The sequence below is a fragment of the Lipotes vexillifer genome, unplaced genomic scaffold, assembly GCF_000442215.2.
Source record: "Lipotes vexillifer unplaced genomic scaffold, Lipotes_vexillifer_v1.1 scaffold1931, whole genome shotgun sequence".
Classification (NCBI taxonomy): Eukaryota; Metazoa; Chordata; class Mammalia; order Artiodactyla; family Lipotidae; genus Lipotes; species Lipotes vexillifer.
This window is the reverse complement of record NW_006776176.1, coordinates 177,806-202,088: the sequence shown is the minus strand read 5'-3', so window position 1 is coordinate 202,088 and position 24,283 is coordinate 177,806. Positions and strand designations below refer to the sequence as shown.

Sequence of the window (24,283 nt, the reverse complement as noted above, 5' to 3'; positions counted from 1 at the left end):
TTTTGTAGAAACTGACATGCTGATTTGAAAAGTATATGGAAAAGCAAAAGGTCTGGAACAGTCAAAAAAATTTTGGAGAAGAAAATGATGCAGTATCCACATTACCTGATTTCAAGACTTTCTATGAGCTATTAGTAATCAAGACACTGTGGTTTGGCGTATGGATGGACATATAAACAAATGGAATCATACAGGGAATCCAGGAATGGATCCACACATATATAGTTAACTGGAGAAAGGAAAGTTTTTTCAATGAAAGATACCTATGCATTTTGATTTTACATATGGAAATAAATAAGCCTCAACCCTCAAATCACATGCAATTACTTTAAAATGAATTATAGACCTATGCATAAAAGCTAAAACTATAAAGCTTCTGGAAGAAAATATCTTCGCCATCTAGATGTAGGACATAGTTTCTTAGAAAGTACTAAACATGAAAGAAAAATTTGATAAATTATAGATTATGTAAATTGAAAACTTTTTCTCATCAAAAGACACTATCAAGAAAAGGACTAAGAAAGCCATAAATTGGGAGAAAATATTTTTGATACAATCTATGACAGATAATTTATATTGAAAATGTACAAATAACTCCTCTTAGTAACAAGAGACAAATGACACCATTTTAGAAAAGGCAAAGACTTGGAAATTTTACAAAAGAAAATATGTGAATGGCCAATAAGCACATGTGAAGTTGCTCAACATCACTAGGCATCAAAGAAAATTGAAGTTAAAATGACAATGAGGGACTCTTACACTCACTGAAATGGCTAAAATGACAGATGGCAACATTAAATGTCAGTGAGGATGTAGAAAAATTGGAAGTCATATTCTTTCCCAGTGAGAGTATAAAATTATACAATTTGAAAAAATATTTAGAGTTTCTTATAAAGTCAAACTACATCAGTGCTGTTACCCAGAAATTCCACTTCTAGGTAATTCTCCAAAAGAAATAAAAACATATGTCCTCAAAAAAACTTCTTACACATTCTCTCAAGAAAAAAGCAGAGAAACAAAATATGATACATTCACATGATTGAATGCTGCTCAGAAATAAAACATATGAATTGCATAATACATGTATGGGAGAATCTCAAAAACATTATGTTTAGTGAAAGAAGCCAGACACAAAATATTATATTCTGTATGATTCCATTTATATATATTTCAAGAAAAGTCAAACATAATCCATGGTGATAGGAAGCAATTTTCTGTAATGATGATAGTAGATTGAACAGGGATTTCTTCTTTGGGATAGTTTATTTGGATTACTAGTTTCTTTGGGCCTGTTTCTGGTTGATTTTTGACATTTTTCTGGCTAAGAGGAGGTATACAGATTTGAAACATAATGTGCCTTCTTCAGTAACTGCCTCATTTCCTATTGTATTTCAAAGGCATCAAAATTACAAATGAAACTACAGATTAAAAATAATTTACAAACCAACTTTCAGCATGTAAACTCTTAATGATTATGATTTTAAGAAGTTTGTGGAAATCCTAAGAGCATAAGCAATTGCTAAACATTTTGTTAGCAGCTCTAGTCAGTTTATTTGCCTATATGATGTGTGCATCTTATTACTCATTATTTATTGTATTTCCACTGTTGCGATGTAGATTCAAAAAACTAATCTACCTTGTTACCAGTTGACTGATTCTAAAATACATACCATATGGATTGGTACTCACCAATTATTATTGGCTGTGGCTCACTTTTTACTCCAACTCCTGCACTGGTACTAGCTGCAACCTCTACCCGGTATTGAATACCTGGGAACAATCCACCAATTATTACAGATCGAATGGCTGCATCCACAGTTTTGTTGATGTGGAATCGTGTTTCATTCCCCAGACACCAGATCTATAGAAATGTAAAGTGAATATCAAAAGAATATAAAATTATTTTTTTCTGGTAATTAGTTCATTATAATTGATTATATCTTTTAGTAGAGACCAATCTGTTTTCTAGTCTTATAGAAGTATTTGTAAATGACATTTTCTAAAGCCTAATTTCTGCTGTTTATATATATACGTATGTATGTATATATAGGTGTGTGTGTGTCTGTGTATGTGTGTGTGTGTGTGTGTGTGTGTATTAAAGAACAACAAAAGAAGCTAAAACTATGCATGTTCCTTTATATTTTACAATCAACACTGAATGCTCATAGTACAATGATTCCCTCAGCACCTCTGCAAGGTCTGGAAAGTGGTCCTTGATTGCAAATGGCGTTTAAGTATGGATTAAAACACACAAATTCCTCTGCTTAATTTATTTATCAAGATTTATTATGCAAAGAATTATTAAAAATATGGTGATTATGAGTTGTAGTATCCAAAGTATATAGGTGAACATCGAAGTAATTTATATTTCATTTAAGAAAATATTAACGTACACAGAAGTGGTTAACAAGATTAATTGACTAAAGTTATAGGTATTGACTGAGATAAAATTAAAGCCAATATTTACACTGACAGTAATAAATCTTAATATTGATCAAAACATATCTATACATACATACACATGCATGAGAACAGAGTGGTGGGAAGTCTTTAAACACTGATGTGAGGGATGCTAGGCTTGTACTTCCAATAAGAATCAAATTTTAAGTCATACATTCTTTTGGGATATGGAAATCTGTTACTGTAAAATGTGTTATAAAAAATTCTACTGTGTGTACTTATTTGTATTTTTTTTATACAGTATTTATAATCTACACAGGGACACGTACATTGCTTGTTTCTGAAAGAGGTAAGTTCCTGAAACTTTTTCTTTAAAAGAATGCCTTTGAATTTCAAATGTCTTTTATTTAGTCTATGAAACCTAAGTTACTAGTGAAGGGTTATTTAGCCCTTACCAAAATATACACATTTTTACTAAAATAGGACAATCTCATATGAGTGAGGAAATTTACAACTTATGAAAAATTATCATGTTGTGGAAAAAAATCAATATTTAAATAAATAGAAGTTGAAGATATTTAGTCCTAGATGATATAAAAGTAAAATCCTAAACTCATTAAAAAACACACACACTCCAGGGTAGATAATGTTTTGCTTTTAAAACAGTGTGTCCTAACACTTATAAAATTTCTGATTTTATATAATTATGCTACTGTAAAAGCACTTACTCTTATTTTTTTATTCACATTTCTTTATAATGTGATGGGAATAATTTTAAATAAATTCTTATGCAAATTTAGTCCATTTGCTTCAGTAACTTAACCATTAACTTAGGAAAATTCTACTTTAACTTTCACACTTTTTCCTAGAAGTAACAATGCTTTGAGTAAAATTATTCAGCTTAATTTCACATACCAACTATGAATTTCTGGGGTGAGGTGGGGTGTCTAGTTTTCTTTTCTAATAGATCTACTTAGTATGTTATTATCAGATTTCTATAAAAATTTATTAATAGTAAAAAAGCATAGTTTTGAATTTTTACAAGATTTAATGAGGTGTTTTACTCTCCCATGTGGTCTAATCACATCACAATTAATTAGAACCTTATTTCTCAAAGTTAGACAACTTGTGATTCTTAAGTGATGTCACTCAAATGATGGTGAAGAAACAACGAATATATACTGTTTCCAAATAGCAACAAACTCATCAGTTGAAAAATAAGAGTTTTTCAAAATTTGTTTTTTCAATGGCTCCCTTTTTTCAAGTGCAACATTTTACAGAACCTTTTACCAATAACTTGGTAAAAGCAGAATTTACAGTGGGAGGCGGTACTGCCCACTCTCTTACCTCCATCTCAACTCTTTAAACTCCTGGAGCATCTTTTTTATGAGAATACAGTTTAAAAACAGGTGTTCTAAGTCCCATTACACAGAAATCTAATAACAAAGATAAAGGCACTTCCTAGGATAGGGCTACACTATCTACCCTCTACCCTGTCTCTCTAAATCCCTGAGGTTCTGCAATCACATTATTAAAACAAACAAACAAAAACAACAACAACAATGCTGCATTCTTATGGTTTACTTGTCCAATTGAGTTTGTGTTATCTGTGACCTTGGAATTAGGTTCTATGCATCCTATGCATTTGCTTCTTTACCTGTCACACAAAGATATAAAATATTACTTTACACTCAAACTCAATAAGAGGGCCACTCGAAATGTTCCCCCTCCATGTGACCCTGAGACTTCTCTGGGCACTTTTACCTGTGAACTTTCCTTCTTTATCCGGGCCTTACCTTGTATTCTTGGATAATTCCATTCTGATGGTCAGGGGGAGGAGGATCCCAGGAAACACTAATACTTGTGCTATTGTGGCTTCCAACAGTCAGCACAGTGACAGACTGTGGTGGGGCACTTGGGGCTGCAGAGGAAGTGATTAGAATAAACACAAACTGTAAGTCTTGGTGTACATTAAGACTGCTTACAGAATATGAATATAAAGACAAAATGCAAGAAGGTCTGGCTTCCAGTAGTTCTGAATTAACAGTGACAGTTTTAAAAAAAAATCCTTTATATATAATGGATAGATTAAAGCAAATACAACAGCTATGGTAATATGTCCTCAACAATAAATTTAACAGCTAATATTCAAGTGAATGTTTCCTATGTGCCCAGAACTGAGGTAAGAGTAAGATTTAATTCTCATAATAACCTCAGGAAATAAAAACAACTCTTATCTCAGTTTTACAGATAAGGAAACTGAAGACTTAGCTAAGTCAAACAATGAGGGAGAATTTGAACCCAGGTATGTCTGATTGATTCTAGAACTTTGATTCTTTTGACTCTAACAGGCTCGCTTTTTAAAAAACAAACAAACAAACAACAACAACAACAACAAAAAACACTGCTATCAAAAATGTTCTGAGAGGATGCATTCCAAAATTTTATGTTATTATCTCTGAGTGGTAGCATTACTGACAATCTTTTTGTTTTGTCCTGGTTTGCGTTTAATACATAAAAACAGAAACACAGCTATAAATTTCACCAATGCAGAAAAAAGACACTTCTGCTTTCATATTGAGAAAAATAATTGACTTATAAATTGACCCATAATTTAAGATTTAAAACATTTTATATTGATGAGCAAGGAACTCTGATGATATAAATGAAAACAGTTCATGTTGGATCAAATGTGAAATGGACAGATTTTAATTTCCTACAATTCTCTTCCTTTATGGTTTTTCTTATAACTAATTATAATCATACTGAGAAAAGATGAACAAGAAGAAAAATCATGATTTTGGACTGTAGCATCTCCTTTTTTTTGAGAGCTAAATCATACTAATTTGTCCGGAAAACTAATCAATTCTCAGTATATCTCTGAATTTAAACAAAGGTTGAAAAAACAAATCAAAGTACTAACAGTTAAAGCAAAATGCAGATGATTTTGTGGTACAAAAGAAGTTTTACATATAAGATCAATGCTTTCACAAATACACAACTTAGTTCTTTGAAAACGTGTACACTTCAAACATAAAACATATTTTAAAAGATTTTCAACAGGGGCTTCCCTGGTGGCGCAGTGGTTAAGAGTCCACCTGCCAATGCAGGGCAGCCGGGTTCAAGCCCTGGTCCAGGAGGATCCCACATGCTGCGGAGCAACTAAGCCCGTGCACCACAACTGCTGAGCCTGCGCTCTGGAGCCCTCAAGCCACAATCACTGAGGCCAAGTGCCACAACTGCTGAAGCCCACGTGCCTGGAGCCCGTGCTCCAAAACAAAGAGAAGCCACCGCAATGAGTAGCCCGCGCGCCGCAACGAAGAGTAGACCCTGCTCGCCACAACCAGAGAAAAGCTTGGGTGCAGCAACAAACACCCAACGCAGCCCCCCCTCCAAAAAAAAGCCTATCAATAAAGTTTCCCACGTTTGATAAATCTGTCACAGCATATTTCACTAAGGTATAGTCATCTTTGCATTGAGTGTAAGACACACACAGACACGTTACCACCATACTGCTCTTTATCACTCCTCTGTGTGATAAGATTGCTCCAAAATGTGGCACAATGACATCAATCCAACCATTTGCCTACCAGTTTTGTAGTTATTAAGTAGACTTCATTGAAAACTAACATTTTGGAGAACTGGTTTCTCATCTGCCTTACTGCCGGCTTGGCGAGAACACTGTGCCTGTTTCCTGATCTGTCAATTATTACACAGATGTGAAAGAACCCACTCATTGCTCCCAGACAAGCCCAGCTGAGTTCCATTTGTTCCCTTCAGAAGGCACAGAAAGAGGAGATGAACGTATACCGAATGGTGACAAATGTCTAGTCCAGAGGAAAAGTCTTAACTGCAGTGAAATTGATTTTTGGAAATAGGCTTCAAATGTAGCATTCTGTATTAAATTTACCCACCCCACTCATTAGTTCTACACATTATCCACATAAAGTAAAATTTAATGGGGGATGAAGATCCTATTATTAATTTATTTTCTTTACAAATCTTAAAGGTAGACTAATGATGCCTTTAAAAATATGCACTTCTGCTCCTGTCAGTATATCACACTGTAAACCAATATGAAGATAACATTTCTCTGTGTTGCTTATTATAAGATACGTATAATTTAAAAGTTCTTTGGTCAAACATGTACATCTATGTTACCATGAACAACCTACACACATTTTCTTAAGGTTGCTCTTATATTGATTTATATAAAATATGTTTTTGTACATAAAATTAGTACAAAAGCAGAAAAGGGGGGAATTTATTATAGTTGGTATCTGATTTTTTGTTCTTTTTTTTTTTTTTTTTTTTTTTTTTTTTGGCATTCTGGGGGCCGCTCACTGCTGTGGCCTCTCCCGTCGCGGAGCACAGGCTCCGGACGCGCAGGCTCAGCGGCAGTGGCTCACGGGCCCAGCCGCTCCGCGGCATGTGGGATCTTCCCGGACCGGGGCACGAATCTGTGTCCCCTACATCAGCAGGCGGACTCTCAACCACTGCGCCACCAGGGAAGCCCGGATTTTTTGTACTTTGATGATAGCATTCATTATAAACCTCTAGTTTAGGGAAGGAGACACTAGAAAATGGACTGGTTGAGACCAACATTAATTTCATGTCCATCACAGACTGACTTTAAAAGTATCTGCAGGTAAGAAAAGTTACAAAGGGAAGAGGGAGAGGGAACATCACTAAGAAGAATGCTGCTGCAAACATGCAAGCGGCCTTCCAGATTAGAAATTATGAATCAGACTGGCAAAGCCCATAGGGAAGGAGGCTTATGAAAGGAAATGTCATGCTTTACCCAAGAAAAGAGAGACAAAGAACAGCCTGTGTACTTCGGTTTCCATTAGCCTGTCCTTTAATGAAGCCAAATGAGCTAAATCCATGTGTAAAAAAAAAAAAATAGGAAAACATTATAATCAAATTCCAGTGCACTGAAAAACAAGATTTGAAGCTAATGTTTCCTTAAGGAAAATTCAAACTACTTGAATGTCATTTTTTTGAGTTGTTAGATTCTATGAAATTCTCAGACTAAAAGGAGAAAATGATACTGCCTGGATTGACTTTTAGAATCTCTTTTGCCACCCTTCTAAGGAAGATGATAAACTAGAACTTCAACAGAAATTGATTTCCTTATGGCTTGAGTTTGGTTTATGTTAGAAATCTGAATACTGACCTTCTTCTGCAGTACGAACTGTTTTAGACTCACTATCCATTCCTTGGAACTCATTAAAATATGGTCGAACTTTAATTTCATAAGTCACCCCCTTTTTCAGATTGACTAAGACAGCACTTCGCTCAGTCGGGACTTTAGCATCTAAATTCTGCCATGTTGATGAAGCCTGCAGGCCTGAAGTCTGACGGTACATCACTCGGTAGCCTTGAATAAACTGGGGTTGGCGATCAACCTGCAAAACAAAGCAAAAAACTTTTGAAACCAAATGGAAGTGTCTGAGTGATGCCATGGCTTTCTAATTCATCTCCCTGCTTCTAATATCCTTTTCCAGTTCTGAGTTCACGTTGCTCCTAAGTTGTTATTTCCAAAATGAAGAGTGGAACAACTTTCTCTCCTGTTAAAAATACTTCATAGTAGCTAAGATACTCAATTAATTCAAATTCTTTGGATTAGCGCAAAAGCCTGTCAAGCCCTAGACATGCCAATGTTTCCAGCTTTGTTGCTTCGTCTGTTTGTTCTTTTTTTGTAGTCAACAATTCTCATTTTTGTGGTTTTCTGTGTAGTGTGCTATTTGTCAGGAATCTCCATTCTCATCCCTTGTTCATTCACTAATGCCTTCACTCACTCAAACATTTTCTGAGTCTCTCCTGTTAAAAATACTTCATAGTAGCTAAGATACTCAATTAATTCAAATTCTTTGGATTAGCACAAAAGCCTGTCAAGCCCTAGACATGCCAATGTTTCCAGCTTTGTTGCTTCGTCTGTTTGTTCTTTTTTTGTAGTCAACAATTCTCATTTTTGTGGTTTTCTATGTAGTGTGCTATTTGTCAGGAATCTCCATTCTCATCCCTTGTTCATTCACTAATGCCTTCACTCACTCAAACATTTTCTGAGCTCCTACTAAGAGGTGCCAGTTATTCTGTTAACTCTGAGGGTAAAAATGGAGAATGAAAGTAGAGTCAGTCCCAGGCCTCATGGTGCACAGAATTCAGGTAGAAGGTGGGCATTATTTATTTCTTTTCTTTTCTTTTATTTATTTATTTTTTATTTATTTATTTTTTTTGCGGTACGCAGGCCTCCTACTCTTGTGGCCTCTCCCGTTGCGGAGCACAGGCTCCGGACGCGCAGGCTCAGCGGCCATGGCTCACGGGCCCAGCCGCTCCGCGGCATGTGGGATCTTCCCAGACCGGGGCACGAATCCGCGTCCCCTGCATCGGCAGGCGGACTCTCAACCACTGTGCCACCAGGGAAGCCCAGGTGGGCATTATTCAATGATCACTCAAACAATGGGTAGGTTACATTCATAACAAATAAGCATACGCAGATATTACGAATGAGTTGTACTAGGAGCTAAGAAAGCCTAGAGCGGAGAGGAAGTTGGGTGGTCAGGAAGGGGAGACAGTTTCCTGGAAGAAGAACAAGTGCTGAGGTCTGCATGGAAAGGAAGATTTATTTAGGGGAAGAAGGGGAACAGAATGTGTAAAATTCCTGCAGCTGAAGGAAGCATATGAAAGAGACTCAAGAGTTGTGGCGCCAGAGCGTCTGTTTTAAATGCATATGAAAAGCTTATACCCATTAACAAATATTAGATGAAAGACATTTATTAAGTTATCAACTTCTGGCTCCTCCAATATCCCACTATTGGCACAACCTGACAACTTTCTTGATCCTTTCATTCATTTGAGGTACAGAGGATAAGCAGCTGTTTTTAATAAAAATCTGAGATTTGGAACCTGAAAACCAATATCAAAATATCAAAAAGTATCAAAAAACAAGTTCTTGTTTTACATTTATTGAAGAGTCTTTATTGGAGTTACCATTGTTCCATTTCAGGGAGAAAGGGACTTTTAGCTTTTTAAACTTTTTTAATGTCTTGCCATTTTTTTAGAAATGCTTGACAAATATAACTATCACAGTGCCTTCTTCAATTAATATTCTATATGCTATAGTTTAGCCACATTTTAAGAAGCCTTTAACTTGACATATTTCACTGTCAAATAAAGTGTAAAATTCAATGGAGAAGAGATGGAATAACCTCATTTTAGGAAGGTTGAGGAGAGAGAGGAAATAAAGAAGGTGATGATGGAAACGGTTACTTCAGCTTTTTAAAAATGTCTTTATCCAACTGTTAACACATAATAAACAAAAGGTATTCTTTCATGTATTAACTTCTGGCATTTCTTCATTAGTTGCAGCATTTTAAAGTATTTTTTTAAGTGAAGACAGAATATTAAAAAATATAGAACCTCAATCAAAATACAGTGAAACAAAGGGACATTTTTTTGGTATTTAGAATGTCCAAGCTAGAAAAATCCATAAAGTTGGTAAGCATGAGCATGTGTGTTTCTAAGTATAGCTAATTCCAGTTTCACAGATGAGTCTCAACAAGTAAGAATTCCTTCACCCACCTGACAGTTTTCTAACCCTCAAAGATTTGTGGAATTAGTGATACACTTGTATGAGCTTATGTCAAGGAAAAGTAAGCTCGGTTCTGATACCAAAGCTCATATCTTTGAATCCTCATGCATGCTACCAGTTTGTGTTCATACCAAAATACATATTTTTTGAAAAGCAGAAGTTGTTCTGACATTATAAAACAAGGCAAGTAAAAAGCAAAAAGGTAAATTTATGAGAGCCAGGAGAGATGCCTTTCATCAAAACTGTCAATGTTCAAAAAAATCCCTGCAGCATATGTTAAAACAACATTAAGCTTGCAGTTTATAAACTTCTCTGCATTCACTTTAAGTGAATTTATATACTGAAAGAAAGACATAACTCACAATAATAGCTTGTTAATACTGAAACAAGCAAGCTGTGTTTTTAAGAAGGACATTAAGCAGCTGTTTCCAGATGAAGGGAGTCTGTAAATCAGGGTAAATTGGTTTTATCCATGTTTGGTTTTCATTAATTAAGTGTTTTAGGGCTTTATGAAGCTAATGTTTACTACACAACATTGCTTTGCTCACTTCAGTGTACACTGCCTTCAACCAGTGTATTCTAATGGCCTACTTAATAGCTAAATAGTTTAACTTGATTTTGCGCGGTTGCTATACATTCTTTTCAGAAGGAAATTTGTTGTTACAGGTGAAAGCAGAAAGGAAAATGCTGCATATTACCTATTAAAAAATAGGTGGGATTTTTAGTGGATATGTGCTCTACAGCACTGACTTTTGGAGCACCTTTTGACAAGTGGTCACTTTTGAGTTAAACCTTATGCTTGTCACTAGTTTTATTAACATTCTAGTTATAAGAAGTAGGATTTTCTTTTAGAGTTGATTATAATCAGAGTCCTGCCACAAATCCATGCATGGGCTTATAGAATTTAAAAAACTGGTATTTTCTCGTATCTGAATACAAATGAATTGTCTTAAGGAACATGTGAAGTGAAGAGAGTTTCAGTCTTCAGATCATAAGGTCTCTATTAAGTGACGGCTTAGCCTTTTAAACTTTCTGAGCCTCAGTTTACTTAGTTTGCTCAAATAATACACATATTACAAGGGCACAGAAACAATTAAATGACTAATACAGTTTAAAGCACTCTGCAAGTTTTAGAGCTGTACAATGATAAAGCATTGTTACATAAGGGATATACTAAAAATGGGGGCCCATATGTGGCCCTCAAATCAGCACTTTCATTAAAAGGTTTAAAGGGAGATGCTCAATATCTATCATTTCAATTTAAAAAATTCCATCTATACTGAAAATTCAAATTGAATTTCCTTTGGTGGGCTTAGCCTTCTAAGTAACTGATCTGGGTTTAATTGAGTTCTGAAATTCTAGTTCACCAAAGCACTTTCAACTCCAGTAGCTGTGATGTTTAAGGGGCAAGGGGCCTGTAATCCTTTTTGTCCTTGAATAAAAACAAAACACTCACACACAAAAAAACTAGAATAATGATTTTAAAATAAGGGATTTATTGCTATTTTCTTTGTAAAACAGCCATTTTCATCATTTTTACCTACCCTCATTTTTACTACCCCCAGCAGTCACTTTTAGAAAGTAGCCTTTGTTAAGTATTGTTGCTTCAAGGTTAGACTTGTGGGGCAGGCAGATGGTCTTTCCAGTTCAAAGATCCTATGTGTTTGGTAATAGAATCCTGCCAACTATTGATAAACCATATCAGCTGACCCCTAATCGAAATACATGGGCTGGGGAATATATTTCTTCCCTCAAACATCAACATGTCTATAACTCAAATACTAACAGTGTTATATAACTCAAAGAACATAGACATTTAGCAAGTTGAAAATATGACATGAAAATGAAATATTTGGTTACAATTTCTTTGGCAACTGATCTGACTTCCAGCCTAAATTTATTTCACTAAAATTTACCTCTGAAATACATACTTATCTCATGTGTAACTAAAAATTTGTGGGGAATTTGTGATATAATTGAATGGTTTCTTTTTTAAAGTAAAAAGTTAAAATGTATGAAAACAACTGATTTGATCATTCAACAGGCAATTACTGAAAAAGTATTTCATAATGAATGCTTTGTTCTGAAGAAACAGAAATGAAAACATGAACTTTGGACTCTCAGAACTCAAGCTCATGAGGGATAGAGATATGCAAACTAGTAATGACAAGTTTCTTGGGATATAGAGATGAATATGACAAGGTCCCTCTCCTGGAAGAACTCCCAGACTACTGATCTGAAATTTTTATAATTTGATTTATTCTTTTAAATTCAGTGACTTTTACAGTGATTAACTTCAGAAACATAATGACTTTGATTCTTACCCAAATAATTTCCACATTTAGAAGCAGCTTAAAAAAGAAACCCCTTCAAAACTCATAACAAAGCAGAAAAGACTTTTTCAATTGAGAATGAGGAAAAATCTGTTGTTAAAAATATAACCCTTTCCTTGGCTTTATTTGTTTGGTATCTAGCCAAAGCTACAGAGAGATGGAAGAGCCATGGCAGATGATACCCTTTCTGTGCCATTGGAAAAATGATGAGGTCATTATACTCCCTTCATGGGAGCAGAAGAATAGAAACCATTATATGCAGAAAACAGAATAAGTCTATGTGAAATTAAATCAAAAATAAAATTGGAAACAATGCAATCTTAAATAATCATAATTACTCTTAAAACATAAATTTAGTTTTATTTTTTGTTAAAGCATTACCCAGTTTGGTACTCACTAAACATTTGACTAGTCTGGTTTAAGAAGTAAAGTGCCCCATCCAGGATCATATGTTGAAATTCCACAGTTAAAAGGTATTTCTTTCAACTAAATATTTGTCTACAGTTTATCTTTAAAGTGAAAAACACAAAAAGCAGGTTTAAAGTAAGGAAATTCTAATCCTATCTTTACCTGTAAATAGATGTAGGATACTGGGAACACTGTTCAACCTGTCTGCATTGGTTTCCTTTTACAAGTCTATAGAACTGGACAAAACAGCCTTAAATGTTAATTTAGTTTCCTCTGTTCAAATAAATAATGCCTCTATATTTCCCCGTATAGATGTAGATACGTGATAATGTTGTTTCTGATGCCTGAGGATAGAGTTAATCACTTCCTCTTTGATTGAAACCTGTGTTTATAAAATGTGTACATACGGTTATGGCCCTTATCCCTGTGTACCATCATTAAGAATTCCCACGTTTTTCTCAAGCAGATTTGTGTCTCTTTATACAGTGTTTCCCCACATCCAGTACAAAACCGGTCCTCAAAAAATGCTTGTTGAACGATGTTTGCTGAATGGTTTTATTAATAAGAGGATGCTGGAATAATTCTCTTCATTGTGTTTCATATTTCAAACATAGTTAATTAAGAACTGACGAAAAATAACCGTTTTTCCTTTTTCAACTTCTTTTGTTAAGGGAATTGATGGAAATGGGTGAAATAGTTAGTTCCCTAAAGAAACTTGGATTCTACGGGGGAAAAATCCATTTTTTTTTAACTTACAGTCATTCTTCTACTACCACAAAAACAATAACAGCAACAAAACTAATAGTCATAATTATAAATACTTTCTAATTAATATAATTCTTTCTAATTAATTATGATGGATACAATTCTAATATTATAATTAAAGTGAAAATTTTCTAGATATCCATAACCCAAATGACCACTACTTACACAACATACAAGATCTAGCACAAATAAATACAGGTGGTTTTAAAAAACTGCTCTTTTATCATCCTTATGGATTTTTAGTGGCAAGAGATCTCAGGCATAAATGAGAAGTTGGCAAAAACTGTATTAGGCACAGGGAAGAACATTATCTGGCTCTTCACAAAACAGACACACATAGACACAAACACATATACAAGGGTTAATATCCTCTAATATGAGTAATATGGCTATTTTTATGCTATTTCTTGTTTTCATTTCAGTGACTATCATGCGATGAAAACATTTGTATTTTGAAATAACAGTGGGCAGGTTGACATTTAATAATGCATGGAATTTGGAATTGGATGTTCTTAGCATATATTAAAATATCAATCTACTTCTTAAAACCCATTAATTTTTTTACTACATATGTCAAATTATTAAAATTATATACTTTTCTTGGTACTGCTGGATGAGATTCAGCTAAAAGAATGTGAAGATGATTGATTTATATTTAGAAGAGAACTTCAAATAAAATTTTTTGTGCTTCAAATGACATCATTAAGAAAGTAAAAAAACATCCCACAGACTGGGAGAAAATATTTACAAATCATATATCTGATAAAGGATTTGTATCCAATATGTAAAGAACATTATAGAACTAAACTAAGAAGACAAACAACTCAATTTAAAAATGGGCAAAGAATTTGAACAGACATTTCTCTAAAGAAGATATACAAATGCTCAATAAGCACATAAAAGATTCAAAACACTAGTCATTAAAGAAATGTAAATTAAAATCACAATGATATACCACGCATACCCACTAGAACAGCTATAATCAAAAGGACAGGATAAGATGCAAGAGAAACTGGCAAGGATGTGGAAGAAACTAGAACCTTCAAATATTGCTTGTGGGAGCATAACATTGTGTAACCACTTTGGAAAACATTTTGGCAGTTCATCCAAACGTTAAGCAGAGAGTTTAATTCAACAATTCCTAAGTATACGCAAGAAAAATTAAAATATACGTCGATGTGTACACAAGTGTTCACGGCACCATCATTCATAACGGCCAAAAGTGGAAACAACTCAAAGATGAATCAGCTGATAAATGGATAAACAGATGTATGTGATACATCTATACAATGGAATTCTACTCTATAATAAAAAGGAACAAAGTACTAATAATACATGCTACAACATGGACGAACCTCAATAACATCATGCTGAGTGAAAGAAGCCCGACACAAAAGATCGTATATTGTATAATTTCATTCACATGGAAGAAATAGGCAAATTTATATAGACAGAGAACAGATTAGTGGTTGCAAAGGGCTAAAGTCAGGGGAATGGAGGAGTGACTGCTAATGGGCGGAGGGTTTCACTTTGGGATGATGAAATGTACTAAAATCAGATTCTGCTGATGACTGCACAACTCTGCAAAGATACCAAACAATACTGAGTTGTACACTTTAACTCTGGTATGTTAATTATATCTCAGTAAGGCCATTTAAAAATTCAGGAGACAGATCGTATTGTTTATATTGCGATCTATTTTTACTCTAGTCACACTTTTATCTATTGAGTTTTTTTTCTTCTTTGCCTTTGATTACACCTTGACTTTAAATGGTGAGTGTTTTTGCTACTTTTTTTTTTTTCTTTAAATGGTGAGTTTTTTTGCTTCTTTTTTTTTTTTTTTTTTTGGTTTGTTTGTTTGCTTTTTTCTGTATTGGTTTGTTCTCTTAAAGGAGTAAAAGAGACTACCATTAGGATAGTCTTTAAAAACTTACCGTCCATGTGACTTGAACAGTGGTGGGAGTCAATACAACTGGAGTATGAAGATGGACAAGGACGTCGCCGAGTTCTTTCTGGACTTGTCTGTGGTCCACTCCCTGTGCTGGTGGGCTGATATCTACAGGGATAACCATTCCCAATTTTTTAAAATTAATAGTGGAATTCTAATATACATTATATAAGCCAATATTATGCCATTAGAAATAATTCCAGGGGAAAAATTAAGACCTCTTTGGGACAAACAACATTAAAGCATATTTATATATGTACCACCATTTTAGAACATAATTTGAGAACTGGTATTTATCTTCACTAAAATAATATTAATAAAAGTGTATGCAACCCCTTATCCCCACTCAGTACGCTGCTGTGAAAGATCTATTATTTTCTTATTAAAGGATGAAGTATGTGCTGCAAGACTTCTTTAAAAACATCAGTTTTACACAGATGTTGCCATGTTGAAGGACTTTTCCAAGTAGTTAATGGGGCCAGGACTGAAAATTGCTGTTGAGGAATTTGTTCAATCCCTTTCCCCAGTTAGTAGGTTGCGTGTTCCTATTCCTTGACCTATTTCAGTCTGGGAGTGTGGAAGAGAAAGTAATCAGGGGGACTGAGAGTGAATTATGTAACTAAAAGTAAACAAAATGAGGGAAAGAAGGGGAAGAACTCTCCCAAATTCACAAAAATAATTTTGACTGACCAATTTAAAATGCTGATAAAATGTTCTACGTAATAAATTCTGAACAGTACTCCAATATCTGACAAAAAATCATGATATTTTTTTGAAGTGATGGGGAGGTAGGAGGGAGAAAGAATTACAATGTTTAAAATGATATACTCTCAGCCATAAACTGTTCTGACCCCTTATTCACCACTTGCCTAAATACTACTCTACTTCCCATACAATGGTTTACATCCTATGTGTCCATTAAGAAAAAAGATAAATTATAGACGTCCACGTCCATCAAATTGATATCAAACACTGAATTTCACACATACTCAAATCAGCTTCTTTAACTGGTGCACTGCAATGTTACGTTGAACTTTTTTCTTCAATCACCTTATTTAAGGAACAAAGTCCAATTTAAAAGGATTTACTTTCTTAATCTTGTTTTCTCCTATTTTCTCAGGCCACAATGCAACACTCTTGGAAAAATATTTTTAAGTGCATATCTCAGCCATAACTTAAATTGGGTGCACTAACTTAAGTTGGAACATAAATAATTTGGGACTACATTTTGGTAATTTTTTTCCAGTTCCACTTTTTTTCATCCTTAACATAAACAACACAGTGAGTTTTACTTGATTTTGAAATCATATATATATATGTGTGTGTGTGTGTGTGTGTGTGTGTATTATTAATATCATGTGAATACTATTAATCTTTGCTGATATATCTATGATCTACTGTGATGCTGATGGTACAAGTACTTGCTGCCTTGCTGAAATAAGAAATTGCTAAATTCTACAGTATTTAATATCTTTGAAAAATAAGAGCTCACACAGCCAAGTGTTCTTTGCAAAGAAGTGCTTTGCAGAATGAAAAGCTGCTGAAAGCGTGGTGTCAAAAATGATCCTGGGCTTCCCTGGTGGCGCAGTGGTTGAGAGTCCGCCTGCCGATGCAGGGGACACGGGTTCGTGCCCTGGTCAGGGAAGATCCCACATGCCGCAGAGCGGCTGGGCCCGTGAGCCATGGCCGCTGAGCCTGCGTGTCCGGAGCCTGTGCTCCGCAACGGGAGAGGCCACAACAGTGAGAGGCCCGCGTATCGCAAAAAAAAAAAGATCTGGGTACTACAATTTCTTGACTTAAAACCATACACCTCTTCATTTTCAAGTTCAATAATTTAATGTACTCATTAAATTCAGACACACTAAAAGCAACTGGATCCATGCAAGGTAAAATAGAAACGGTTTCAGGTCGTCAAATTCCTTGTTGCACTTTTTCCTTCTCTTGAGACAGGTTCTTTACCTACAGGCCCTTTATCATTATGGGAAATTAATCACATTACTGCTTAGAGAACAACAGCAAAGTGGCATCCCCTCCTCCCTTGACTGTCATCATGTCAGCAATGTTGCAAAATGACGTGGTGACTTTATTTGACTTGATTCCTTTAAGGTGCCCTTCTCTGTTATAATAGCATGCTAGTTACTATCACCGAACTACATTGTAATTATAATAATATTTTATGGCTGTATGGTGCTTTTCATAGCATAAAAATACTACTTTGAATTATAAATATCTTGTTCAAAGCCTTTTACAAATAAGAAAAATAATTAACCCTTTCTTAAGAACCCTGTGGGAAGTAAGCTGTAACAAATAATAAAGCCAACGTTTCTATTTTATTAATTCCCTTCACCTACTAGTAAGAAGGAAAATTATAATTCAGCATCCCATATTAACCCCTAGACTGCAGCAACTTCTCAGTTTGAAGAGGCAGGCTATGAAAGATGGGATGAGAAATCTTCCATTTTGATCTTATAATATTCTGGGTGGGTGTTTTTGTTTTGTTTTGTTTTTTATTAGTCAAAAGCATTGCATACCTCGGGAAGAAAGCTTGGTTTACTGCTTCCTGAAACAAATTGTTCCTTTAAACATGTGGTTTAATAAAATACACTGTAATGATGCTTGTAAAACTTAAGCATTAACATTCCTGGAGGGCACTTTAACAGGCTGCCAGGCGCCACCCCCAGAGCTTCTGAGTCAGGGCCTGAGAATCTGCATTTCTAATGTGATGCAGATGCTGCTTCTGTGGGAACCACACCTTGAGACCCGCTGCACTATCAAAACACAATTCCTGAACTAGAGGAAGTAATTTTGATATCCCTAACAGGGCATTTTATGCATTAAAGATCACTTTTTGCTATTGTACAATTAATTTCAAAGAAGGAGGAACATTTTTCCTTCTTTTGAAATATAGTAAAGCCCTACAGTTAAGCCCCAATTTAACTTACTATGTAATTGTACCAAATTATTTTGTTTCTTTTTTACCAAATAGACCCTGACAGCTCCAGAAAGAGGACACACTCACCAAGGTGAACAACATGTTTTCTTCTCTTTCACTGGATCATGTCTGGTAAAACATTATAATAAGCAATGCAGACACATTTATCTTTGGTCCTTCAACCCCTTTGTCCTTAAAGATCTGTTTAATGCCTCCTTCTAGAAACAGTCATGTTTGCAGCTATTGAAATTACCTTGTGTGCGCACAGGATCTGACATAGCACTTGGGTCACTGAGACCTTGGGGGTTGATTGCTCTCACCATGAATAAATAGATTGTATTGGGCCGCAGTCCTCTCACTGTATAGAGGGTGGTCTTTACGTGGTTTGCCACTGTCTGCCAGCTATTGCTCACTGATTGGCTGAAACATGAACAGAAATTTCATTTAAACAGCAGTCATAACGGTCTTGGAAATGGAGTTGGGTATCAATGACAAAGGTTAATGGCTGAAAATTAAACACGCACACACACAACGCTTGAAGTGTTCAGCCCAATAAATGAAACATTTGGATGATTTCAGTTTATTCAACAACAAAGCCGAGCCCACCTAACGGAAGTGCCATGCACAACAAAATTAAACTCAGCCCAGGAGATGTGATAGCCCTTTGCTAAAGCACAGCAGCCACTAAATGAATACCTGTAAAAGGAACAGAGGCCAAGATCACAACATCAAGTTTATACAATAAATATGGTCCTCGTAAATGTATATATATATACCTTGAAAAGAATTAACCTGTAGAAAGAATAAATGGACTACAGAGTAAATTATGCCAATACATTTTCCTGTTACAAGGTGTGTTTTCTTTTGCATCAATTCCACATGCAATATTATAATAGAGCCTTCTAAAACTACATATCTGTAAAAGAAGAAAGGAAGCATGTAATGAATATTTTCCCTTGGTCACATTTTTAATAAAATTGTACATTACACAGTATTGTGATTTATCACTTCGGAATGGTGAAATATCTCTGAATCTGTATGTGTGGACCCTTTAACAGTCATCTGCAAATGGGATGCCCTTTTATAGCACTTTGTCTAAGGTCAAATGCTGCTTTTGTTTAGAATGAGGAGGAAATGTGATTTTCAGGGCTGTCTGTTTATTTTTCAGAAGTCTTTTTACATCAAAGCATGAAACTTATAGAAAAACACTGTTTTGAAATTTGAAAACTATATATCGATCCTTAACTTTAATAGATTAGGAAAGCCTAAAATGAAAGTGATGATTTGTCCTAATGCTTAAAAAGGAGAGAGGATATCACTATATTTATAGTGGCAAACAGAAGCACATTGAAACTAAATATGAAGGCACATTTTCCCATTAGTACAACTAGTTTTTCAAATTCTCATAAAACAATTTTATACTAGTATTTGCTAATTTATAGTCTATATCTTTGAATTGATGGCAATTATTTCAAATAACAATTGGACATATCTTTTCCTTTCAGCAATCAGAAGTGCATGTACTCAATCTCTTAATTGTAGCTTTTAATATTCTCTTAGGTATAGCCAATACACGTATTCAAATATACAGCATAAAACACTGGAATTATTTTAAATTCTGCTCTAATTATTAGGAAGTAAAATTCCAAGCTTCCATGCCTCAATAACAGTTGCATAACTTAAAAAGTGCCTGTGCCTAATTAAATTATTTCCTGCTTAGTTCTAAAGCCAAAATTCACATCTGATAAATCCCTACAGTGGTCAAGAGCTAAGTGATTATGTCATAACTAGATCCCTACAGATGTAGGCATGGATAATCCATATTTAATCTTATAATTAAGGTATGAATGAAAAATAAAACTAAAGTCTATTCTTGAATAAAGTCAGATATAAAAGATAAATTCTTAAAATGCACTGATTAAGCATGTCCTTAGAATAAAACAGCAGGATAGCTCACTTGAGATTTTAGGATATAGGAGCTAAAGCAAAAACCCAATGGAGAAAAAAGGAATTGTCTCATACCTGAAAGCCTCAATGATATATGCACTTGCTGGTAGGGTTCCAGGGGTACCTGGTTGCCAGGACAAGGTGACACTGTTCTTAGTAACATCAGTGACCTGTGGTTTGGATGGTGGTCCAGGCAGGTCATTAAAATCATAATTTTTACTGATTGTTGCTCCAGACTCTAGAGAGGACAAATAGAAAAAGCTTCATTTCTGATTGCAAAAGCTGACAAAGATGCTTAAAAGGAAAACAGTCTATTAAAGAATTTGAATAGACAGTGAGCAATTCATCTTCATGAATCAAAAGTATGTAAGTGAATATTTGATTTTTCCTACATATTAGTAAATATTTACTTTCACACATGATCACTAGAATTGCTTGTTCTTTAGACAGAGAAAATAAAATAACAAGATTATTAAGGACAAATGTATCACATTTCATATGTGCAATGCTACGTACCAAGAGGTATAGAAATGAAAAAGTGGCGTAAAGCTTAGTTTTTACATTCAATAAATTTAAAATATTGATCTCTCTTTAACTTATTTGATAATGAGCTAATCACTGAAACTGGCTCAAGATTTCTTCTCTTAAAATAGTTCACAAAGAACCCACCTGTCACATCCAGCACAGCACTCCAGGAAGTCTCCCCACTTGAACTTGTAGCCACACAAGTATAAGTGCCAGTATCAGAAATCTAGTGTGTGTAGAAGGGAGAGAATAAAATTGTTTTAATTGATTTGTAGAATAATACTCAATCTCAACAAGGCAATATTTGACCTGTGAAAATGTAATATATCATTAGGCTGTCCAAATTATACATTAGAGTCAATCATATGCACACATAAAATATTAAAATAAGCTCATATCATGTATTTTATTCATAATGGTGATTCAAAGATTCTTATTATATTTCTACAACTAAATGTTATTTGTCTGTAAACTTTAGTTGTCTTTCTATTTGCCTCCACAACAATCCCCTTATCTTTTAATTCCAGCTTATGTTGGTACTTCACTGTGTCAGAGTTAGATATGGATAACTCAGGACAGAATTTTTCAGCATCCTATAATCATTCAGAGATCAGTAATGCAAAGCTGTCCTCTTTGTCGTCAATAAACTGTATTTCACAGAATAAAATATACCCAGGAGTAAATAAGCACTGAGATAATATGGGGGCAGACCTTCTTATTTTTAAAGACATGGAGAAAAGTGAAGAAGAAATTCTTTTTTTTAAAAAAAAGGAAAACTAAATCTTTCCTTTTAAAGAGTGCAGTACTCACTTTTATTAAAATTGTAGCAGTGTAACAGTGAATGAAATAAAATTGTGTCATTAAAAACAAGCAAACGATACCCATGGAATCATTGCAATAGAGAGCTGAAATGGTCATAGAAATCATCTAATCCATAACACTTTAAAGCATACTAAAAACTGTCTTTCACTGATTACATAAAATGTTTTTGTTATTCATTGAAGAGCGGCAAAAGAATTTGAGGAATAGTTGACAATATAATCAAGAGTTCCCTTTTGTAAATGTTAAAAGGCAGAAGATTCCGTGATTACACCTTGACAAAAACTTCAAGTTCGGCAATATGTAAATCAAAAATCCTCCCTGTGGTTGAGCCCCATGGGCTTAAATTGCAAACAACATTCATTCAGGTTAGTTTAGGGGTGAAGGAAAAGCGAGACTGGGAAGAGAAACTGATGACCAAACAGAATAAGGCAAAGCAGAAGATGTAGAATTAAAATTCCACGATGACCGTGAGTCTAATTGTTGATAAAATATGGGGGTTCATGGAATATAATATCTGTTGGGTTCAAAATGTAAGTGTATTGATGACTCAACCTTCCACAACTGATTCTCAGGTAAATCATTAGTGCCTGGATGTCACTGAGGTTCCATAATTTTAATTGATTTTAAATGGCATTATGTATTTTAACTTAAGTTTCAAATTACTCTGTCACTTCATTCTTTGCCATATTATCTATGTACAATTGTCTTCTATTATACTGAGGGAAGATGGGGGATAGCCATTGTAGAAAGAGCCATTTTTTCAAATGTGGCTGTGCACGCATTATAGTCATTAGAAATCTTTGCTTTTAAGAAGCATCACTCACAAACTAAATATAATGAGCCAAGGTTGGATTTTAATGGGATGTTCATTTGAATATGGTCTGTGAAAGAGTAAAAAATTTGCATTTTATTATAGCAGTTGAACTAAAATGTAGCACTTGTTATTATGTGCAAATGCTAAAAGAAGAATACTAGGTAATGCTTCTTAACTGCCTCTCCTTGTCATTGTATGGAGATACAAGTCTGACATTAGCTGTGGTAGGTAGGTTTTAATGATTATTGGAATATTCTCCTCAGAAGAAACGGATTCAGCTACCAATTACTGGACCATGAGAACACAGTGTTCATCACACTATTTTTCCCCCCTTGCATTAAGTACTGGAAAAGAAAGTAAGATGTAAAGGAATATGATCTACAGAAACCCTCTCTTGACTGTATCAGTGAAGTAATGTAAAACATTTTATTTCTGTTAAAGACAGTCATCTTACAGAAAAAATAACAATGATTTCATTGTGGAGTTTATCAAAAGTGATATGAAAACCCTAAATATCATTGCTAAAGCTCACTCTTGTATCACCATCATCATCACCATATTCATTTTTATTCCTTTAACTTTAAATAATGTCTTCTCTGGTCATGAGTGCTTCATATCTTTTCCATCCTCTCTTTTCATCCTTAATCAGTGTTTTGAAAAAGACTAATGTTGCTGGCACACTCTCTCACCTACTTTTCTCCTTGTGTAGCTGGCTGCAGACAAGCTCCCAGGAGTATGCATCTCAGAAAGACTACTCAGAAGCCTGAGAGAGGGGCTCAAACTTTGTTTGACATCGTCAAGCACCCACCTTTAATTGCTTCTTTTAAACACTATTGGGGGTCTTGACTGTTCAAGCACACCCTTTAATTCAGCAGTACAGTGGAAATGCATTAACCTCCATGGCCCAAGAAGTCTGCTTTTAGCTCAGAGAGAGAGGTTAAATTGTTTACTCAAGGAGAGCTGGCATTAATTTTTTAATAACTCCCATTTTGTCCAAAGAAGGTTTACAATTAATTTACAATAAATAAAAAGACAGGCTAAAAACCTGTATTAATTTATTTTTCTTTGAATTGAATTTGATAGCATTTTGTCTACTTAGAGCAATAATTAATGCCTATCTCAAAATTAAAATTAAAAAATATATACATTCATTACAGTAACAAATTAAAGATTTGTGTTTGTGTATGCATGTGCACACTACAAAAAAGTCATTCTTCCTTTTTGTTATTTGTCCGTATTTTATACATCTGATAAACATGTGATTGTAAATAATTTACATTGTAAGAAAAAAACACTCCCCGTTGTGATCATTTGAAAATACACATAATAAAAAGAATTTATCTTCCTCCTCAGGCTTCTGAATGGGAAAATTCAACACCTTTTCATTTGTTTTTTTATCACCTTGGTTCCCAATTTATACCTAGATACCAGATGCTACTAATTGTTCTTCCACTGAATCATTTTCAGTCAATTTTTCTTCATGTGCTATTACATCAACCACCCTAATTCTGGCCCTCATTCCCAATCTTGTGACTATTCTGACATACTCTTGAGCTTTAGCATAGTGCTGGCTACATGGAGGGGAGGCTTTCTATATTTGGTTGAATGAATTGAATATACTTGTGGAGGGCAGGTGGCCCCCATGATAACATCCTTCTGGTATTCACACCTGGTGTAATCCCTCACCTTGAGTGTGTGGAGGACCTGTTGACTTACTTCTGGCCAATAGAATATGGCATAGAGGTGACAAGATGTCACATTTGTGATTATGTTATATAGGATTGTAATCCTGTCT

At 34.7% G+C, this 24,283-nt stretch overlaps 1 protein-coding gene across 4 annotated transcripts in view; it reads right to left on the bottom strand.

Moving 5' to 3' along the window:
- ROBO2 (roundabout guidance receptor 2) overlaps nucleotides 1-24,283 on the bottom strand; it is a 166,044-nt gene that overhangs the window by 70,076 nt on the left and 71,685 nt on the right. For 3 of the 4 annotated variants that reach the window (XM_007450291.1, XM_007450292.1, XM_007450293.1), the window contains 7 exons: nucleotides 20,997-21,078; nucleotides 20,403-20,565; nucleotides 18,634-18,800; nucleotides 15,435-15,556; nucleotides 7,577-7,808; nucleotides 4,197-4,321; nucleotides 1,690-1,861 (listed from right to left, as the gene is read on the bottom strand). In XM_007450291.1, the coding sequence (XP_007450353.1) occupies nucleotides 1,690-1,861; nucleotides 4,197-4,321; nucleotides 7,577-7,808; nucleotides 15,435-15,556; nucleotides 18,634-18,800; nucleotides 20,403-20,565; nucleotides 20,997-21,078 (1,063 nt within the window). Of the gene's footprint in view, nucleotides 1-1,689; nucleotides 1,862-4,196; nucleotides 4,322-7,576; nucleotides 7,809-15,434; nucleotides 15,557-18,633; nucleotides 18,801-19,156; nucleotides 19,297-20,402; nucleotides 20,566-20,996; nucleotides 21,079-24,283 lie in introns of all 4 variants that reach the window. The other variant, XM_007450294.1, reaches the window with a different exon arrangement.